The sequence below is a fragment of the Microcaecilia unicolor genome, chromosome 12 (genome assembly GCF_901765095.1).
Source record: "Microcaecilia unicolor chromosome 12, aMicUni1.1, whole genome shotgun sequence".
NCBI lineage: Eukaryota > Metazoa > Chordata > Amphibia > Gymnophiona > Siphonopidae > Microcaecilia > Microcaecilia unicolor.
Window position 1 is genome coordinate 6,440,086 of NC_044042.1, and position 16,747 is coordinate 6,456,832.

Below are 16,747 nucleotides of genomic sequence, written 5' to 3' on the forward strand. Positions count from 1 at the left end.
ACATATTTCTCTCTCTCAGCTTTGAGCCTCACAATGCAATTATGGCCCTTCCTCTTGTCACTTACATATCTGAAAAAGGTCTTGTCCCCCAATTTTACTGTATTAGCTATCTTTTCTTCCATTTGCCGCTTCCTGATAGCTTTTCCAGCTTCTCTTCGCTTATTTAGGTATTCTCTCCTGGCTTCATCATTCTGAGTCATCTTATAACATACAAAGGCTAGCCTCCTTTCCCTTATCTTTTCAGCTACTACTTTCGAGTACCAGAGAGGCCTTTTTTTCCTCTTACTTTTATGTAATTTTCTAACATAGAGGTTAGTTGCCTTTAATATAGCTCCTTTCAGTCTTGTCTATTGCCCTTCAGCTGTTCCCATCCTACTAACTGTTCCTTGAGAAATTCCCCCATCTCGGCAAAGTTAGTTCCTTTGAAATCCAGGACCTTCAATCTCGAATGAGCCCTCTCCCCTGTTTTAATATTGAACCACACTAATCGATGATCACTAGATGCCAAATGGTCTCCCACCTTGAGGTCAGAAACGTCCTCTCCATTTGCAAGCACCAGTTCTGTTATCCACTACTGAAACAATTCTTCCTGTAGGGAATCCAAGATCTCTTTGCTTCTAGACAACCTCGCAACAGGAACACCCAATCAACATCCGGCATATTGAAGTCACCTATCAGTAGTACTTCCCCTTTCCTAGCTATCTCGCGGATGTCTTCAATTAAGTCCCTGTCCATTTCCTCCAACTGTGTTGGAGGTCTGTATATCACTCCGATATAGATACATTTTCATTTCCCTCTTTCCAGTTTAACCCACAGCGCTTCTGCCATACCCTACATGTCCTGCAGTTCTGTCACTTGGATGTCGTTCTTAGCATATAATGCCACACCTCCACCCTTTTTTCCTACTCTGTCCTTCCTGAATAGATTATAGCCAGGTATAGCAACTGGGAAGTCATGGTTCTCCGTGATCCACGTCTCCGTGACCGCCACTAAATCCAAATCTGCTTCCATCATTGTAGCCTCAAGATCTAGAAGTTTGTTTCCCATACTACGGGCATTGGTATTGATCTTATTTGTCTGTATGTATAATTTTATGGTAAGTTTGGCTTGTGTTATTATTATGAATGTATTTATGTGATCCGCTAAGAACTATGGATTAAGCGTAATAGACATTTTTTAAAATAAATAAATAATGAGAGTGACTGTTGGGCAGACTGGACAGACCATTCAAGTCTTGATCTGCCATCAACTACTACGTTACTATATTTCTTTTATTTCACTCTCACTTGGTATTGCAGCCCTAAGAGATTATTTGCCCAAATCCTCAGCTTTCCGGAGCCAGATAATCTCATCATTTACTGGAAGAGGCAGTTACAATAAGAACAGTTTCGACATAGGTGTAGGCGTGATGGCCATTCATTATCTACTGTGCTCTGCAAACTGTGGGCCAAGCCCTAAATGGAGAAAGCATTGAATCATTTACAGAGAAGTCGATACCTGACCTAGCGGATTGGAAAAAGACCAGAGGACTTTTTATATCAGCTCCCAGATGTAGAGTTTGCACTGAATTTCACTGGGGACAGTCAGACAGCGATCTTTGGATTTGGGATGAGACAAGCTAGGAAGATCTGAGACTGTTTTTCTCTAGGGATCAGAACTCCTACCTGAGAACTAATTGTACGTACATCGATGCCCAGGTGAGTCCTTTACCGCGGAACAATGACTTGGCTTCTTAGGGCAAAGTTTTGACTCAGGAGATGCTGAGAGATGAGAAAAAGAGAAATGTATTTTTTCTTTAGCTTATTCCTTTTCAGTAGTAGCTCAAGGTGAGTTAAATTTTTTTTTTGTTACATTTGTATCCTGCGCTTTCCCACTCATGGCAGGCTCAATGCGGCTTACATGGGGCAATGGAGGGTTAAGTGACTTGCCCAGAGTCACAAGGAGCTGCCTGTGCCTGAAGTGGGAATCGAACTCAGTTCCTCAGGACCAAAGTCCACCACCTTAACCACTAGGCCACTCCTCCACTGTTGCTACTATTTGAGATTCTACATGGAATGTTGCTATTCCACTAGCAACATTCCATGTAGAAGTCGGCCCTTGCAGATCACCAATGTGGCCGCGCAGGCTTCTGCTTCTGTGAGTCTGACGTCCTGCACGTACGTGCAGGACGTCAGACTCACAGAAACAGAAGCCTGCGCAGCCTTCTACATGGAATGTTGCAACATTCCATGTAGAATCTCCAATAGTAGCAACATTCCATGTAGAAGTCGGCCCTTGCAGATGACCAATGTGGCCGCGCAGGCTTCTACATGGAATGTTGCTAGTGGAATAGCAACATTCCATGTAGAATCTCCAATAGTAGCAACATTCCATGTAGAATCTCCAATAGTGGCAACATTCCATGTAGAATCTCCAATAGAAGCAACATTCCACGTAGAATCTCCAATAGTATCTATTTTATTTTTGTTACATTTGTACCCTGCGCTTTCCCACTCATGGCAGGCTCAATGCGGCTTACATGGGGCAATGGAGGGTTAAGTGACTTGCCCAGAGTCACAAGGAGCTGCCTGTGCCTGAAGTGGGAATCGAACTCAGTTCCTCAGGACCAAAGTCCACCACCCTAACCACTAGGCCACTCCTCACATTCAGATATACTGGGTACTTCCATGTCCCCCCCAGAGGGTTTACAGTCTTAAGTTTGTACCTGAGGCAATGGAGAGTTAATTGACTTGCCCAAGGTGATAAGGAGGAGTTGCAGAATTTGAACTGGGGTGCCCTGGTTGCCAGCCATGTGCTCTAACCACTAAGTTACTCCAAACTGCCCTTTTCAGAGGCTCTTCCTGTGATCCAAGGTGATCTAAGAAAGAGGGACAGGATGATACAAAGTGCCAGTGAGAGATGTATATGGACGGAAAGGCACTAAGATGAGAATAGAACCTCATTTCTGCAAAATGAATGTTCATGCTGGTGATAAGGATCCTTCAGTTCTCATGCTGCAAAAAACATGCCAGATTGCAAGGGGAGAAATATTCAGCTCTCTCCCAGGGCTGATTTACTCCCGTGCTTATGTTCTTATGCCCCACTCAGCCTCCCCTACCAAAAAGGTAGAATCCAGACTTACAAGAGCGTTTTCGTTTCTGTTTTGACATTTCTAGTGCTAGATTTTAAGTAAAACTCACCCATACGTAAAGAGCAGCGTTTGTGAGTTTTGATATGGTCAGTTGTGGTATGATCGCTATTTGATTCTTTGCCTTTCTATACCTGGACACAGAATGACTTCTGTACCTTTAAGCAATGAAGGGTTAAGTGACTGGCCCAAGGTGCGTTAGTGATAGCAGCAAGATTTCAACCCAAGCTTTCTCACAGGACCCAGCAACTGTTTTCACCAGATGTAACATGTTCAGGTCAGCAAGTGTCTGCTCATACGTCTTGTAACGCAAATCCCTTACCATTCTCGTAGCTTTTCTTTGCACCGCTTCAATTCTTTTTACATCCTTCGCAAGGTACGGTCTCCAAAACGGAACACAATACTCTAGGTGGGGCCTCACCAACGACTTATACAGGGGCATCAACACTTCCTTTCTTCTGCTGATCACACCTCTCTCTATACAGCCTAGCAACCTTCTCGCTACGGCCACCGCCTTGTCACACTGTTTCGTCGCCTTCAGGTCCTCGGATACTATCACCCCAAGATCCCTCTCCCCCTCAGTACCTATCAGACTCTCCCCGCCTAACACATACGTCTCTCGTGGGTCTCTCTTAATTCAAATTAAGTTGAACCTGGGGAATAAGCCTTCTTAAACAATACTGATTTCAATCATTTTCTGAAATTTAGGTAGTTCTGGGTAGATTTTACTGATTTGGGTAGAGCATTCCACAGTTGAGTGCCCATGAGGCATATTTTCAAAGCACTTAGCCTTCCAAAGTTCCATAGAAACCTATGGAACTTTGGAAGGCTAAGTGCTTTGAAAATATGCCTCTATGTATGCAAAGTTGGAGGCGTAAATACGTAGCGAGTGTTTTACAGGTGCGTGTGCATACGTGCACATTTACACTCGCAACTTATAAAATGCCATACGTTACCCATGTACCATCGGCACTTAGTTACACTTACACCAGCTCTATGGCTGATGCGAGTGATCACACCCTAAGCGCACACCTCGTTATACTGGTGTTCTATCAACGAAGGTAAGGATCTACTTTCCTTAAGAGACTAGCACACTGTAATAAAATTAGCCCAAATATGTTTTCAGTCAAAGCATAGGAGCCAGCTCTGTGGGTGCTGTAGCTTGATGGGGCACTAGGGGAGCGTCCCCCAGTCGGTCATGCACTTCAGTGCACTGCAGACAGGTGGACCCAGGCCCATCCCCTCCCTAGCTGTTACACTTGTGGTGGTAAATGGGAGCCCTCCAAAAAAACCCAAAACCCACTGTACCCACATGTAGGTGCCCCCCTTCATCCATAAGGGCTATGGTAATGGTGTAGAGTTGTGGGGATTGGGTTTTGGGGGGGGATTTGGGGGGCTCAGCACCCAAGGTAAGGGAGCTATGCACCTGTGAGATATATATATATATTTTTTTATAACTTTTAGAAGTGCCCCCTAGGGTGCCCGGTTGGTGTCCTGGCATGTGAGGGGGGCCAGTGCACTAGAAATGCTGACTCCTCCCATGACCAAATGCCTTGGATTTGGCCGGGTTTGAGATGGCCGGCATTATTTTCCATTATGGCCGAAAACCGATGCCAGCCATCTCAAACCCGGCGAACTCTGACATTTGGCCGGGCCCAACCGTATTAGCGAAAAAAAAGATGGCTGGCCATGTTTTTCAAAAATACAGTTGGCTCCGCCCACTTACGGCACCGGCCTCGAAGATGGCCTGCCAGCTATTTGGCCGGTGCTGTTCGATTATGCTCCTCCATGCCTAAGGAAGGCTAATTACCATTGGGTTTAGTACCCCCCCAATCATTTTGAAAAGTTGGCTCCTATGAGTTTAAGTGAGTACCTGAGACAATGACTTGCTACAAGTGTTGGTGATAAAAGCAGGATCTGAACAGAGGCTCGTACTGGTTCTCAAACCACTGCTGTAACCTCTAGGCCATTTCCTCTCCCTGTGATCTTCTGAGCGTGGATAAGTTAGGGGCCCTTTTACTAAAGCCGCGTAGGCGCCAACACCTGCCCAACGCATGCATTTTCGAACTACTGCCCAGCTATCACGTGGCCCGGGTGGCAATTTCATTTTGTACATGCGTCCAGTAGGCGCGCGTGGTGCTAACTGGGTGGTAATCAGCATTGTACATGCGCTGACGATTAGCATTTGGTAAATGCATGAGACCTTACCGCTAAGTCAATGGGTGGCGGTAAGGTCTCAGGCCCAAAATGGATGCGCACTGATTTTTATTTTGCCGCACATCCATTTTCAGGGAAAAAAAGGCCTTTTTTGCAGCAGTGCTGAAAAATGAATCTGCGCGTGTCCAACAGTGGTGATCCTAGGTCGGCTGCCATCTGGGGCGGATCGCCGCTGCGTACCCCTCCCCGGGTGCAGTGGCGTCTGCCCCCCAGGGTGCAGCACGACACCCCCCACCCTGGCGCATCAAGCCCCCCCCCCAGGTGCATTCTTGGCTGCTGGAGGGTGCAGCCGCGTGCCTCTCGGCTCCGCTGGCTCCCTGCTCCCTCTGCCCCGGAACAGGAAGTAACCTATTCCGGGGCAGAGGGAGCAGAGAACCAGTGGAGCCGACAGGCGTGCGGCTGCTCTCTGTACCCCTCCAGCAGCATACACCCGGGGCGGACCGCCCCCACTGCCACGCCCTTGCTACGCCACTGGCGTCCAGTACACGCGTCTCCACCTTAGCAAAAGGACCCCTAAGAGTTTACTGGGATAGGGAATCTTCAGCTTACTTCTCCAGTTTCCAAAACCTCTAGCCACAAGGACCATCCCTTCTTCCCATCTCCAGTGTTCCCTGTTGATTCTTTGGCTGAACCCAATGCAAACATGATTTCTTGTCGGTCTTACAGCTCCTGTGCTCGGATAGAGGATTTTGAGAGCCCTTCGGTGAAGGAAGATGGTGGTCTGGTGGTCTGCGACAAAGTCTGCCTCCATATTCAGTGTAATGCTGTCCGTGAGTCTCTTCACTGCCGTTCAGAGTTAGTAATGCAACTTTTTTCATTTTTATTTATTTATTAGGATTTATTTACCGCCTTTTTGAAGGAATTCACTCAAGGCGGTGTACAGTAAGAATAGATCAAACATGAGCAATAGGCAATTACAGCGGTAAAAATATTCAACTAACAATGCAAAGTATGGCATAGTTACTACTTACAATGTCAACACAATACGTAATAGAACATTTTAATTGACAGTGAAGGGTATTATTATTATTAGCATTTGTATAGCGCTACCAGACGCACGCAGCGCTGAACACCTGACACAAAGAGACAGTCCCTGCTCAAAAGAGCTTACAATCTAAGTAATACAGACAAACAAGTTACGGGTGAGGGAAGTACGGGTGAGAAGGGAGGAAGGGACAAGGGGAGGGCAATTGTGGCTAGGAGCTAAAAGCAGCAGTGAAAAGGTGGGTTTTCAGCATAGATTTGAAAACAGGTAGAGATGGAGCTAGACGAACAGGCTCAGGAAGTCTATTCCAGGCATAAAGTGCCGCGAGGGAAAAGGAACGAAGTCTGGAGTTAGCAGTGGAGGAGAAGGAGGACGACAAGAGAGATTTGTCAAGCGAGCGGAGTTCACGGGGAGGAATGTAGGGAGAGATGAGAGCGGAGAGGTAATGGGGGGCCGCAGAGTGGATGCATTTAAAGGTCAGTACGAGAAGTTTAAACTGAATGCGGAAGCGGACAGGGAGCCAGTGAAGTGACTTGAGGAGCGGGCTAGTATGGGTATAATGATTCTGGTGGAAAACAAGTCCTGCCACAGAATTTTGGACAGGTTGGAAAGGAGAGAGATGGCTGAGCGGAAGACCAGTGAGAAGTAAATTGCAATAGTCTAAGCGAGAGGTGACAAGGGTGTGGATAAGGGTTCTGGTAGCGTATTCAGAGAGGAAGGGGCGGATTTTGCTAATGTTGTAGATAAAGAAGCGACAGGTTTTGGCGATCTGTTGAATATGGGCAGAGAAGGAGAGAGAGGAATCAAAGATGACTCCAAGGTTACGATGGAACATAAAGATAGGTAAGAGAATAAGAGTTAAAAAGTAAGGTGACTAATTTAAAGAAAGTTGCACGTGAGGTCAGAGAGATGGTTAAATATTATTATCTGATCTATCTGATCTAGAGTAGGAATGGATAAATATCTGTTCTTTAGTTCTGAGCCTGCAGAGTGGGAGAGGTTTTGCTTAAAATATGCAGGGGTAATTTTAGAAAGGTTTTTACAGTGGTATACTCCATCATTTGTACGTGTTCTCGCAGGAGTAGTTTGGGCAGAGAAGGGATGGAGATGTGATCTATACAGGAGTTTTATAAAACTTAATGGGGGTTTTTTTATTTGTACCCCGCGCTTTCCCACTCGTGGCAGGCTCAATGCGGCTTACATGGGGCAATGGAGGGTTAAGTGACTTGCCCAGAGTCACAAGGAGCTGCCCGTGCTATAAAGTTCACAACTTCATCAAGAGAACAAGAACATGTCATTCAATTCACCTTTCCCCCTGCAAAATAATATCTTCAATGGATAGTAGACACTCTTACTATTCATAACTAGAATGTTTATAAGGTTTTAAAGGTTTTTTTTTAATATTTATGAGCATCTGCCAAAATTCTTCATAGGTCCTTCTCATATGTTTTTAAAAAATATTTTCAAGAGTATTTTAAATATATTGGACCCGAATATTCGCTGGGTCGTTTCCAGTGACCAACATTTAATATCCAATTTATTTTTGGCTAGTTTGAACTTCACCAGCCAAGCCGATATTCAGCACTAGCCGGTTAAGTTCGAACCGGCTAAAAATGTTCCACCCATTAACATATTTGGCCACCAACCATAGCTGGCCAGATGCTGAATATTGGCACTGACATAACAAGTCATCCGGTTTGCTGAGATATTAGCACTTATCAGCATCTATGTAAACCGCTTTGAATGTAGTTGCAAAAACCACAGATAAGTGGTTTATCGTCCCATTTCCCTCTCCCTATTTGAGACTATACATGGAATGTTGCTAATGGAGGAGAAGCCTAGTGGTCAGTGCAGCGGACTTTGATCCTGGGGAACTGAGTTCGATTCCCACTGCTGCTTTGCTCCTTGTGATTCTGGGCAAGACACTTAACCCTCCATTGCCCCGGTACAAAATAAGTATCTGAATGTATGTAAACCGCTTTGAATGTAGTTGCAAAAACCTCAAAAAGGCAGTATGTCAAGTCCCGTTTCCCTTTCCCTTATGACATCACAATATCAGAAGTGAGCCAAGTATTGGGCAATCAAACCATTGTGACATCACTGATGAGGTTGGCTCTTATTGGTGGAATGAGTGGAGGAGTAGCCTAGTGGTTAGTGCAGAGGACTTTGATCCTGGGGAACTGAGTTCGATTCCCACTGCTGCTTTGCTCCTTGTGATTCTGGGCAAGACACTTAACCCTCCATTGCCCCAGGTACCAATAAGTACCTGTATATACCACGTAACCCGCTTTGAATGTAGTTGCCACAACCACAGAAAGGCAGTATATCAAGTGCCATTCCTGGCTGGTTAAATGGTTTTGAATATCAGGGGGATAGAGAGTACGTACTTATCTCAAAAATAGAGAGTATCTCTCAGGACCACCAGATAAAGCTGCATCTGTGTGAGACGTTACACCCAGGGCTCCTTTTCCGAAGTGGCGCTAAGCCCAACACAGGCTTACCACTCGCTATACAGAAAGTACTGCCGGGCTACCACAGCAGTCGGGTGGTACCTCCCACCCCTAGCACGCTGTCATTTCTAGTGCTACATAAATGTATTTATTTTTGTAGTGCTGGAGTATACCCGGGCAGTGCCGTTTGCTGCCCAGTTACCCCTGGGTTAACACAGGAGCCCTTATCGCCACTTCAGTGGGTAGCAATAAGGGCTCACCCGTGAAATGGTCATGTGGCAAGCAGGGGCGTAGCTACATGGGACCACGGGGGCATGGGCCCCCACAGATTACACCCTGGCCCCCCTCTACATTTGACGCCCCCCACCGCATCATGTACCTTGTTTGCTGGCGGGGGTCCCCAAACCCCTCCAGCCGAAGAGTCTTCTTCAGCGCCGGTCGACTCCGGCGCCTTTGTTGTGGGATCATCTGTTTCTGATGCCTTACGTACTGCACCGTGCATGTAGCAAGACATAAGGCGTCAGAAACAAATGATCCCACAACAAAGGCGCCAGAGTCAACCAGCGCTGAAGAAGACTCTTCGGCTGGAGGGGTTTGGGGACCCCCGCCAGCAAACAAGGTACCTGATGCGGTGGGGGGGGGGGGGGTTGTGGTGGCAGCTGGGGGGGGGTTGCGGTGGCGGGGGGAGGCGGTGGCGAGGGGGGGAGGCGGCTAAACAGTGCCCCCCACCTCGAGCTTTGGCCCCCCCTCTCCCGCCGAGGTCTGGCTACGCCCCTGGTGGCAAGTGCTTTACTTGCTACCTGACCATTTCCTCTAGGAAAGCGAAATTTCCCTTTTACCAGCAGCAGTAAAAGGGGGCCTCAGCGAGCGTGTAAAACACGCACCAATGCCAGCGGCGGCCCCCTTTTGATTCAGCTTGGTAAAAGGGGCCCCCAGTTCTTCAGGTACCACTACCCTGATGCAAAAACAATGTTAGTAATAATACAACACTAATAGATAAAAGTTCACAAGGATGGTCCAACGTAACAAGAAAAACTATTTCTTATTAAGAACAGCCAAAGGTATTTTCAAAGATCCAGGTTTCTAGAACTTCACGAAAACCAGTACAACTAGAGATACAGCTGACACTATTATGGTCCAACATAACAAAAAGATCTGTTTCTTGTTGAAGTCAATTTAACCACACTTAATGATGAAAGCTACGCTGAGAAGATCGCAATGGGCATTGATACATTTCTGAACACAAATGTTTTGAAAGGTATTTTGGAACACCCATGCAAAAACCCCTAAAGACCAAACACATTTAAACTCTGTAATTTGTTGCCAGAGAATGTAGTAAAGGCGGTTAGCTTAGCGGGGTTTAAAAAAAGGTTTGGCCTGCTTCTTAAAGGAAAAGTTCATAGACAATTATTAAAATGGGGAAAATCCACTGCTTATTTCTGGGATAAGCAGCATAAAATGTTTTCTACTTTTTTGGGATCTTGCCAGGTATTTGTGACCCGGATTGGCCACTGTTGGAAACAGGATGCTGGGCTTGATGGACCTTTGGTCTGTCCCAGTATGGCAACACTTATGTACTTATGCACAATAACTTGAATGTAATTTGAGCAGAAATTGGTAATCTGTGCAAGTCCTTTAAAACCAGAGTAACATGATCATACTTTTTCTCTCCTGACACAAGGTGTGTGGCTGTATTTTGAACCAGCTGGAGTCTTTTCAAGCTATTCTTGGTAATACCTTGAAACAATGAATTAAAGTAGTCCAATCTACTTGTTTTTCCCTCTTCTTTGGGACCAACTCACACCCAGGTCCAGTGAACAACAACGAGCAGTATTTACTTTCATTTCCCCCCCCTCAGGTGACTGTGGTGTCCCCCCTAGCTTTCAGTTTGCTGTAATGGATCAGAAGTTTTTTGGTACCAGAAGATTTGATGCAGGGTCCGTTGTGATATACCATTGTGAGCCTGGCTATGCTAGAATCCCGGGAATGTCTAACCGCATCACCTGCAGTGAAATTTCAGAGTGGTCACAACTCCCAGAATTTTGTCGAAGTAAGTAAGTGAGCATTTTATTATTTGTCTGGTTCTTCTCACTCTTTCGGCCTTGGAGCACTGTTCCTCGTCTGAAAGAAAATAAAGCACAACTGTCGAATTCTGGTCCAAAACAGAAAGCGGTCACTGTAATGTCAGCCATGTTTTCTATGCGACCTGTTCATGAACTTCAGTAATCATTGGGCTCTGTCTACTAAAAGGCATTAAGATTTGGGCTTAACAAGGGGCGGACTGACAGTGGTCAGGTCCCCCCCGGGCAGAAAAGGTCATTGAGGGCTTCCCGGCCACTCCCCACCCCCGCCACCGCTGCCCCCCTCCCACACCACCGCCGCCACCCTCCCTGGTACCTCCTTGAAGAGCCTGGTGGTCTAGTGGCTTCTTTGGGGGTAGGAAAGAACCCCCACTCTTACCTGCCTGCTATTGCTACTGTGCCCAAAATGGCTGCCGAGTCTTACTGCGGTAGTCTTGCGACTCTTGGCAGTCTCACGAGACTTCTGCAGGAAGTCTCGGCAGCCATTTTGAAATCACCGCCATGCAGAGTAGTGGCAGTGGGCAGGAAAGAGTGGGATTCTTTCCTGCCCCTAAGGGGTCACTAGACCACCAGGGCAGTAGATAGTAAGTAAGGGGAGGGGAGGGGAATATGTGACAGGGGGCGGGGCGATGATGCAAAAGGGGTGGGGTGTGGGCGGGGCAGGGCATGTGCCCTCTTTTTGAGAGGACAAAATACGGTAACCCTACCTTTGGGGCTTCAGGCACTGCCCAGTTACCCGAACGGTCATTCCTCCCCTGGGCTTAAAACACTGTAATACAGAATTTTAACGCACAGCAAACCCAAATCTAATGTTCTATCAAGAGGGGCCATTCTCACTATTTGTTATTGCAGGTCATGCGTTAACATTCAGGTTAATACGGTTAACCGTCTCGTGTCATTCCAGGAAAATCATGTGGCAGTCCAGGGGAACTGCTCAATGGTCGTTTTGATTTAGAAGATGCCCTGTTTGGTTCAACAGCAACGTTTTCTTGTAATGAGGGGTCAGTATCTGTATTTTTTACTTGATCCTTTTTGTTGTTTTTCGAGAGCGCAATGAGAGAACTTGTGATTTAATGGAGAAGCCACAATAGTCAGTGACCACCTGACTCCAGGTTATAAGGAAAGGTCAAACCGTGTCCGCTTTTCATCTGATATGTAAAGTGATGTCGTAGCCGTGTTAGTCCACTTTTAAAGGTAATAAATAGAAATAAAATACAACATTGAAAAGAAAATAAGATGATACCTTTTTTATTGGACATAACTTAATACATTTCTTGATTAGCTTTCGAAGGTTGCCCTTCTTCCTCAGATCGGAAATAAGCAAATGTGCTAGCTGACAGTGTATATAAGTGAAAACATTCAAGCATTACTTTGACAGTCTGACAGGGTGGGAGGATGGGGGTGGGTAGGAGGTATGCATGGGGACATCAAAGCATATCATTGATATTCTAACAGGATGGGTGTGGATAGGTGAGGGGTGGGGTGATCAACAGAGACATACAGCTTTATGGTTTATAATGGGCTAGGAACCCCAGATCCTTGTTAAGTCCTTTCTGTTGGGTGTTAAAATGTTAAAATGAAAGGTAACTTTAAAACCATACAAGAACGTAAGACCTTTGAAGTCAGAATGATTGAATATTTTAACACCCAACAGAAAGGACTTAACAAGGATCTGGGGTTCCTAGCCCATTATAAACCATAAAGCTGTATTTCTCTGTTGATCACCCTCCCCTCACCTATCCACACCTATCCTGTTAGAATATCAATGATATGCTTTGATGTCCCCATGCATACCTCCGACCCACCCCCATCCTCCCACCCTGTCAGACTGTCATAGTAATGCTTGAATGTTTTCACTTATATACACTGTCAGCTAGCACATTTGCTTATTTCCGATCTGACGAAGAAGGGCAACCTTCGAAAGCTAATCAAGAAATGTATTAAGTTATGTCCAATAAAAAAGGTATCATCTTATTTTCTTTTCCATGTTTTATTTTGTTTGATTTCTATTGATAACCTTAAGAGTGGACTAACACGGCTACCACACTCCTCTTCTTCAGATCAGAAATAAGCAAATGTTGGCACAGATCAGTATATTATAAGTGAAACTGGCTGCGAAGGGAATTTTTGTGGCCCTTTCTTTAGTAATTTTTATTAGTCTGGTTAAATATATCAGAGCCTGTAAAGAATCCAGTTTCATCCAGAACCAATAGGGCTCCTAGACCCAACTCCCAGAATGCTGCTCTATGGTTGTACACAGGCAATGAAATTAGATTTGTTTTCCTTTTTAAAAAACAATTTGCACATTATCAAGTGCATTCTTTTTGTTTTGTTTCCCACATTTGTCTTAATAGAAATGTTTTCTAATACATGTTATAGAGTTTTAACACTTAGGAATGTTAGATAAGTGGTCTATAAATCATTTTAATGAACTGAATTGAAAATCGATGGGTCAGTATTCAACCAAAGGCGGTCAGCATTTCTTTAAACTCTGGCCATCACCATTAAATTAGACATGGATATTCTGTGCCGAACCATGTTAGAGCACCACACTCAATATCCCGGTCATTGGCAGTGCCCAGACGTTATGTGGGTACGGCTAGTGCCATATTTGCATAAATAACAGGGCAGAGTTAGGACTGGAGTATCACTTGTGCCATAACACCTGGCTCCTCCTCAGCTCTGCCCCGAGACTGCCCCAGCACTAACCGAAGATTGCCACAGCAGAGGCGTAGGCAGACCTGCCATTTTGGGTGGGCCCACAGTTAACCTGGGTGGGCCCTTCCCACCCCCACCCCTACCCTGTACATACATTCAATATACTGTTTTTTTTTAATGACATGACGTCTGCCCATTTCTGTCTGAAACCCCTCCCCCAGTCCTACCTCAGAGAGCCAATGCCTGTCGCAATTCCTATAGGCAATCTGTGCCGGCTCTGCAGTCTTCTCTACCACATTCCCGCCAAAGAAACAAGAAGTGACATCATTGAGAGCAGGACATGCTGACTGGGTGGGCCTGAGGCAAGAGTGGGTGGGCCTGTGCCCACCCAGGCCCACCCCTAGCTACGCCACTGAACCCTACTCTCTATTTTCTATCTTTTAACCAGTTTTTAATCCACAATAGAACACTACCTCCTATCCCATGACTCTCCAATTTCCTCTGGAGTCTTTCATGAGGTACTATGTCAAACGCCTTCTGTAAATCCAGATACACAATATCAGCCGGCTCACCTTTATCCACATGTTTGTTCACCCCTTCAAAGAAATGTAGTAGATTGGTGAGACAAGATTTCCCTTCACTAAATCCATGTTGGATTTGTCTCATTAATCCATGCTACTCCCCCACTCCTTGGGATTCTGGAATCTTGCTATTCTTTGGGTTCTATATGGAATGTTGCTATTCTTTGAGACTGTACCTGGAATCTTGTTAATGGGACTTGATATACCACCATTCTGTGGTTTTTACATAGTATATACAGGTACTTATTTATACCTGGGGCAACTGAGGGTTAAGTGACTTGCCCAGAGTCACAAGGAGCTGCAGTGGGAATTGAACTCAGTTCCCCAGGATCAAAGTCCACTGCACTAATCACTAGGCTACTCCTCCACTCATTCTACCAATAAGAGCCAACCTTATCAGTGATGTCACAATGGCTTGATTGCCTGATACTTGGCTCACTTCTGATATTGTGATGTCATAAGGGAAAGGGGGAAAGGGAACTGGGACTTGATATACTGCCTTTCTGTGGTTACAATCAAAGCGGTTTACATAGTATATACAGGTGCTTATTTTGTACCTGGGGCAGTGGAGGGTTAAGTGACTTGGCCAGAGTCACAAGAAGCTGTAGTGGGACTTTTGAAGCCAGTTCCCCAGGATCAAAGTCCACTGCACTAACCACTAGGCTACTCCTCCACTAGCAACAGTTCATGCAGAATCTAAATAAGAGCAACAGACTCTCAAATAGCGAAAGGGAACTGGGACTTGATATACTGCCTTTCTGTGGTTACAATCAAAGCGGTTTACATAGTATATACAGGTGCTTATTTATACCTGGGGCAATAGAGGGTTAAGTGACTTGCCCAGCGTCACAAGGAGCTGCAGTGGGAATCAAACCCAGTTCCCCAGGGTCAAAGTCCACTGTACTAACCACTAGGCTACTCCTCCGCTCCATGTATTTTACATATCAACAGAACCAAAAAGAAAGGAGGTGGAGGTTGTTTAAATATGCAAATCCTTCTTCACAGTAGAACCTGTTGCTGAATACAGATCCCCTGAAATTGAAATTTTGGCATGCAAAATCACTGATGCAACACTATCCGGCCCATTATCTTGCATACTTTTCTACCGTCCTCCAGGAAGTTAGTCTAACACTCAAGATGACTTTATGGATTTTGTATCAAACCTTTGCACAAACTGCTCTGGTGTCCTTCTTTTAGGAGGTATCAGTCTGTACCTAGAAAAACATCATGATCTTAACACCAGAAATTTAATAACCTTCCTAAACCTGTGAAACCTCAAAACACCATAAGCCACCTCATCTCATACAAAAGATATACTAGTTTATAGGTTCTCAACAAATAATAACCTTATACTAGAAAACCATAACTGGGAAGAAGTGCTATGGTCAGATCATCGCAAACTACTACTACTACTACTATTTAGAATTTCTATAGCGCTACAAGGCGTACGCAGCGCTGCACAAACATAGAAGAAAGACAGTCCCTGCTCAAAGAGCTTACAATCTAATAGACAAAAAATAAAGTAAGCAAATCAAATCAATTAATGTGGACGGGAAGGAAGAGAGGAGGGTAGGTGGAGGCGAGTGGTTACAAGTGGTTACGAGTCAAAAGCAATGTTAAAGAGGTGGGCTTTCAGTCTAGATTTAAAGGTGGCCAAGGATGGGGCAAGACATAGGGGCTCAGGAAGTTTATTCCAGGCGTAGGGTGCAGCGAGACAGAAGGCGCAAAGTCTGGAGTTGGCAGTAGTGGAGAAGGGAACAGATAAGAAGGATTTATCCATGGAGCGGAGTGCACGGGAAGGGGTGTAGGGATTTCATCCCTCTTCCAACCCTAATTATACATTATTCCTTAATCAACAACACACTATCCCAATATACACCCTCTTCCCACTCCCTACCTCTACCATCTTCCTCCCTTACCCATCTTATTCATCCACATGTAGTTGTCCACCTCTTCATACGCTATATTACAGCTGTTATCCAATCTGTGTTATCTTGTAAACCTGTTATATTATGTAAGCCGCATTGAACCTGCTAATAAGTGAGAAAGTGCGAGGTATAAGTGTTACAAATAAATAATATTTTGAGCAACGAGTAATAAAAATAAGATCAAATCTTGCTGCATCCCAAACATCCCTCACACACTTCCTACACGAGTACGAAACCAACAACGACCATATCAAGGCAGATAGAATATGGTCCTACTTTAAACTACCTACAACTATCTCAGTCAAAACATGGTTGACAAAATACGCATGCTAATTGCTTACTAGATAGCTGCCCTAATTATTTGATGAAAAATCCACCAGATTGGTTCATTAAATACTTCACTGCCAATCCCACCTCTCTCCCTCCCTGAAAGAGCAAGATCCCTTTCAGTGCCAATCCCACTTCTCTCCCCTTTCCCAACAGCAAGCTCCCTTTTAAAGCCAATCTTGCCTCTCTTCCCCCTCCCCTAGATCCCTCTCAATGCCGATCTCGCCTCCCTTACCCCTACTGAAAAGCAAAAATCACTTTTATTGCCATCAGGGACTGGCGATATAGACTTCACTGGAGCATTTAATTGAAAACTTCAGGAGCTGACTTTTGCCCTGATGTAGGAAGTGAAATGATGGCCACCGTTGGACTGTTGTGGTGGTGACTGACTAT

At 45.2% G+C, this 16,747-nt stretch overlaps 1 protein-coding gene across 1 annotated transcript in view; it reads left to right on the forward strand.

The window, feature by feature from the left end:
• Positions 1 to 1,519: 1,519 nt before the first annotated feature.
• The window catches only part of LOC115482058 (complement receptor type 2-like), a gene marked incomplete at its 3' end in the record, with an annotated part of 504,947 nt that continues 489,719 nt past the window's right edge, over positions 1,520 to 16,747 (forward strand). The window contains exons 1-4 of the mRNA XM_030221619.1: positions 1,520 to 1,697; positions 6,011 to 6,139; positions 10,638 to 10,829; positions 11,765 to 11,861. Of these exons, the coding sequence (XP_030077479.1) occupies positions 6,058 to 6,139; positions 10,638 to 10,829; positions 11,765 to 11,861 (371 nt within the window). The remainder of the gene's footprint in view (positions 1,698 to 6,010; positions 6,140 to 10,637; positions 10,830 to 11,764; positions 11,862 to 16,747) is intronic.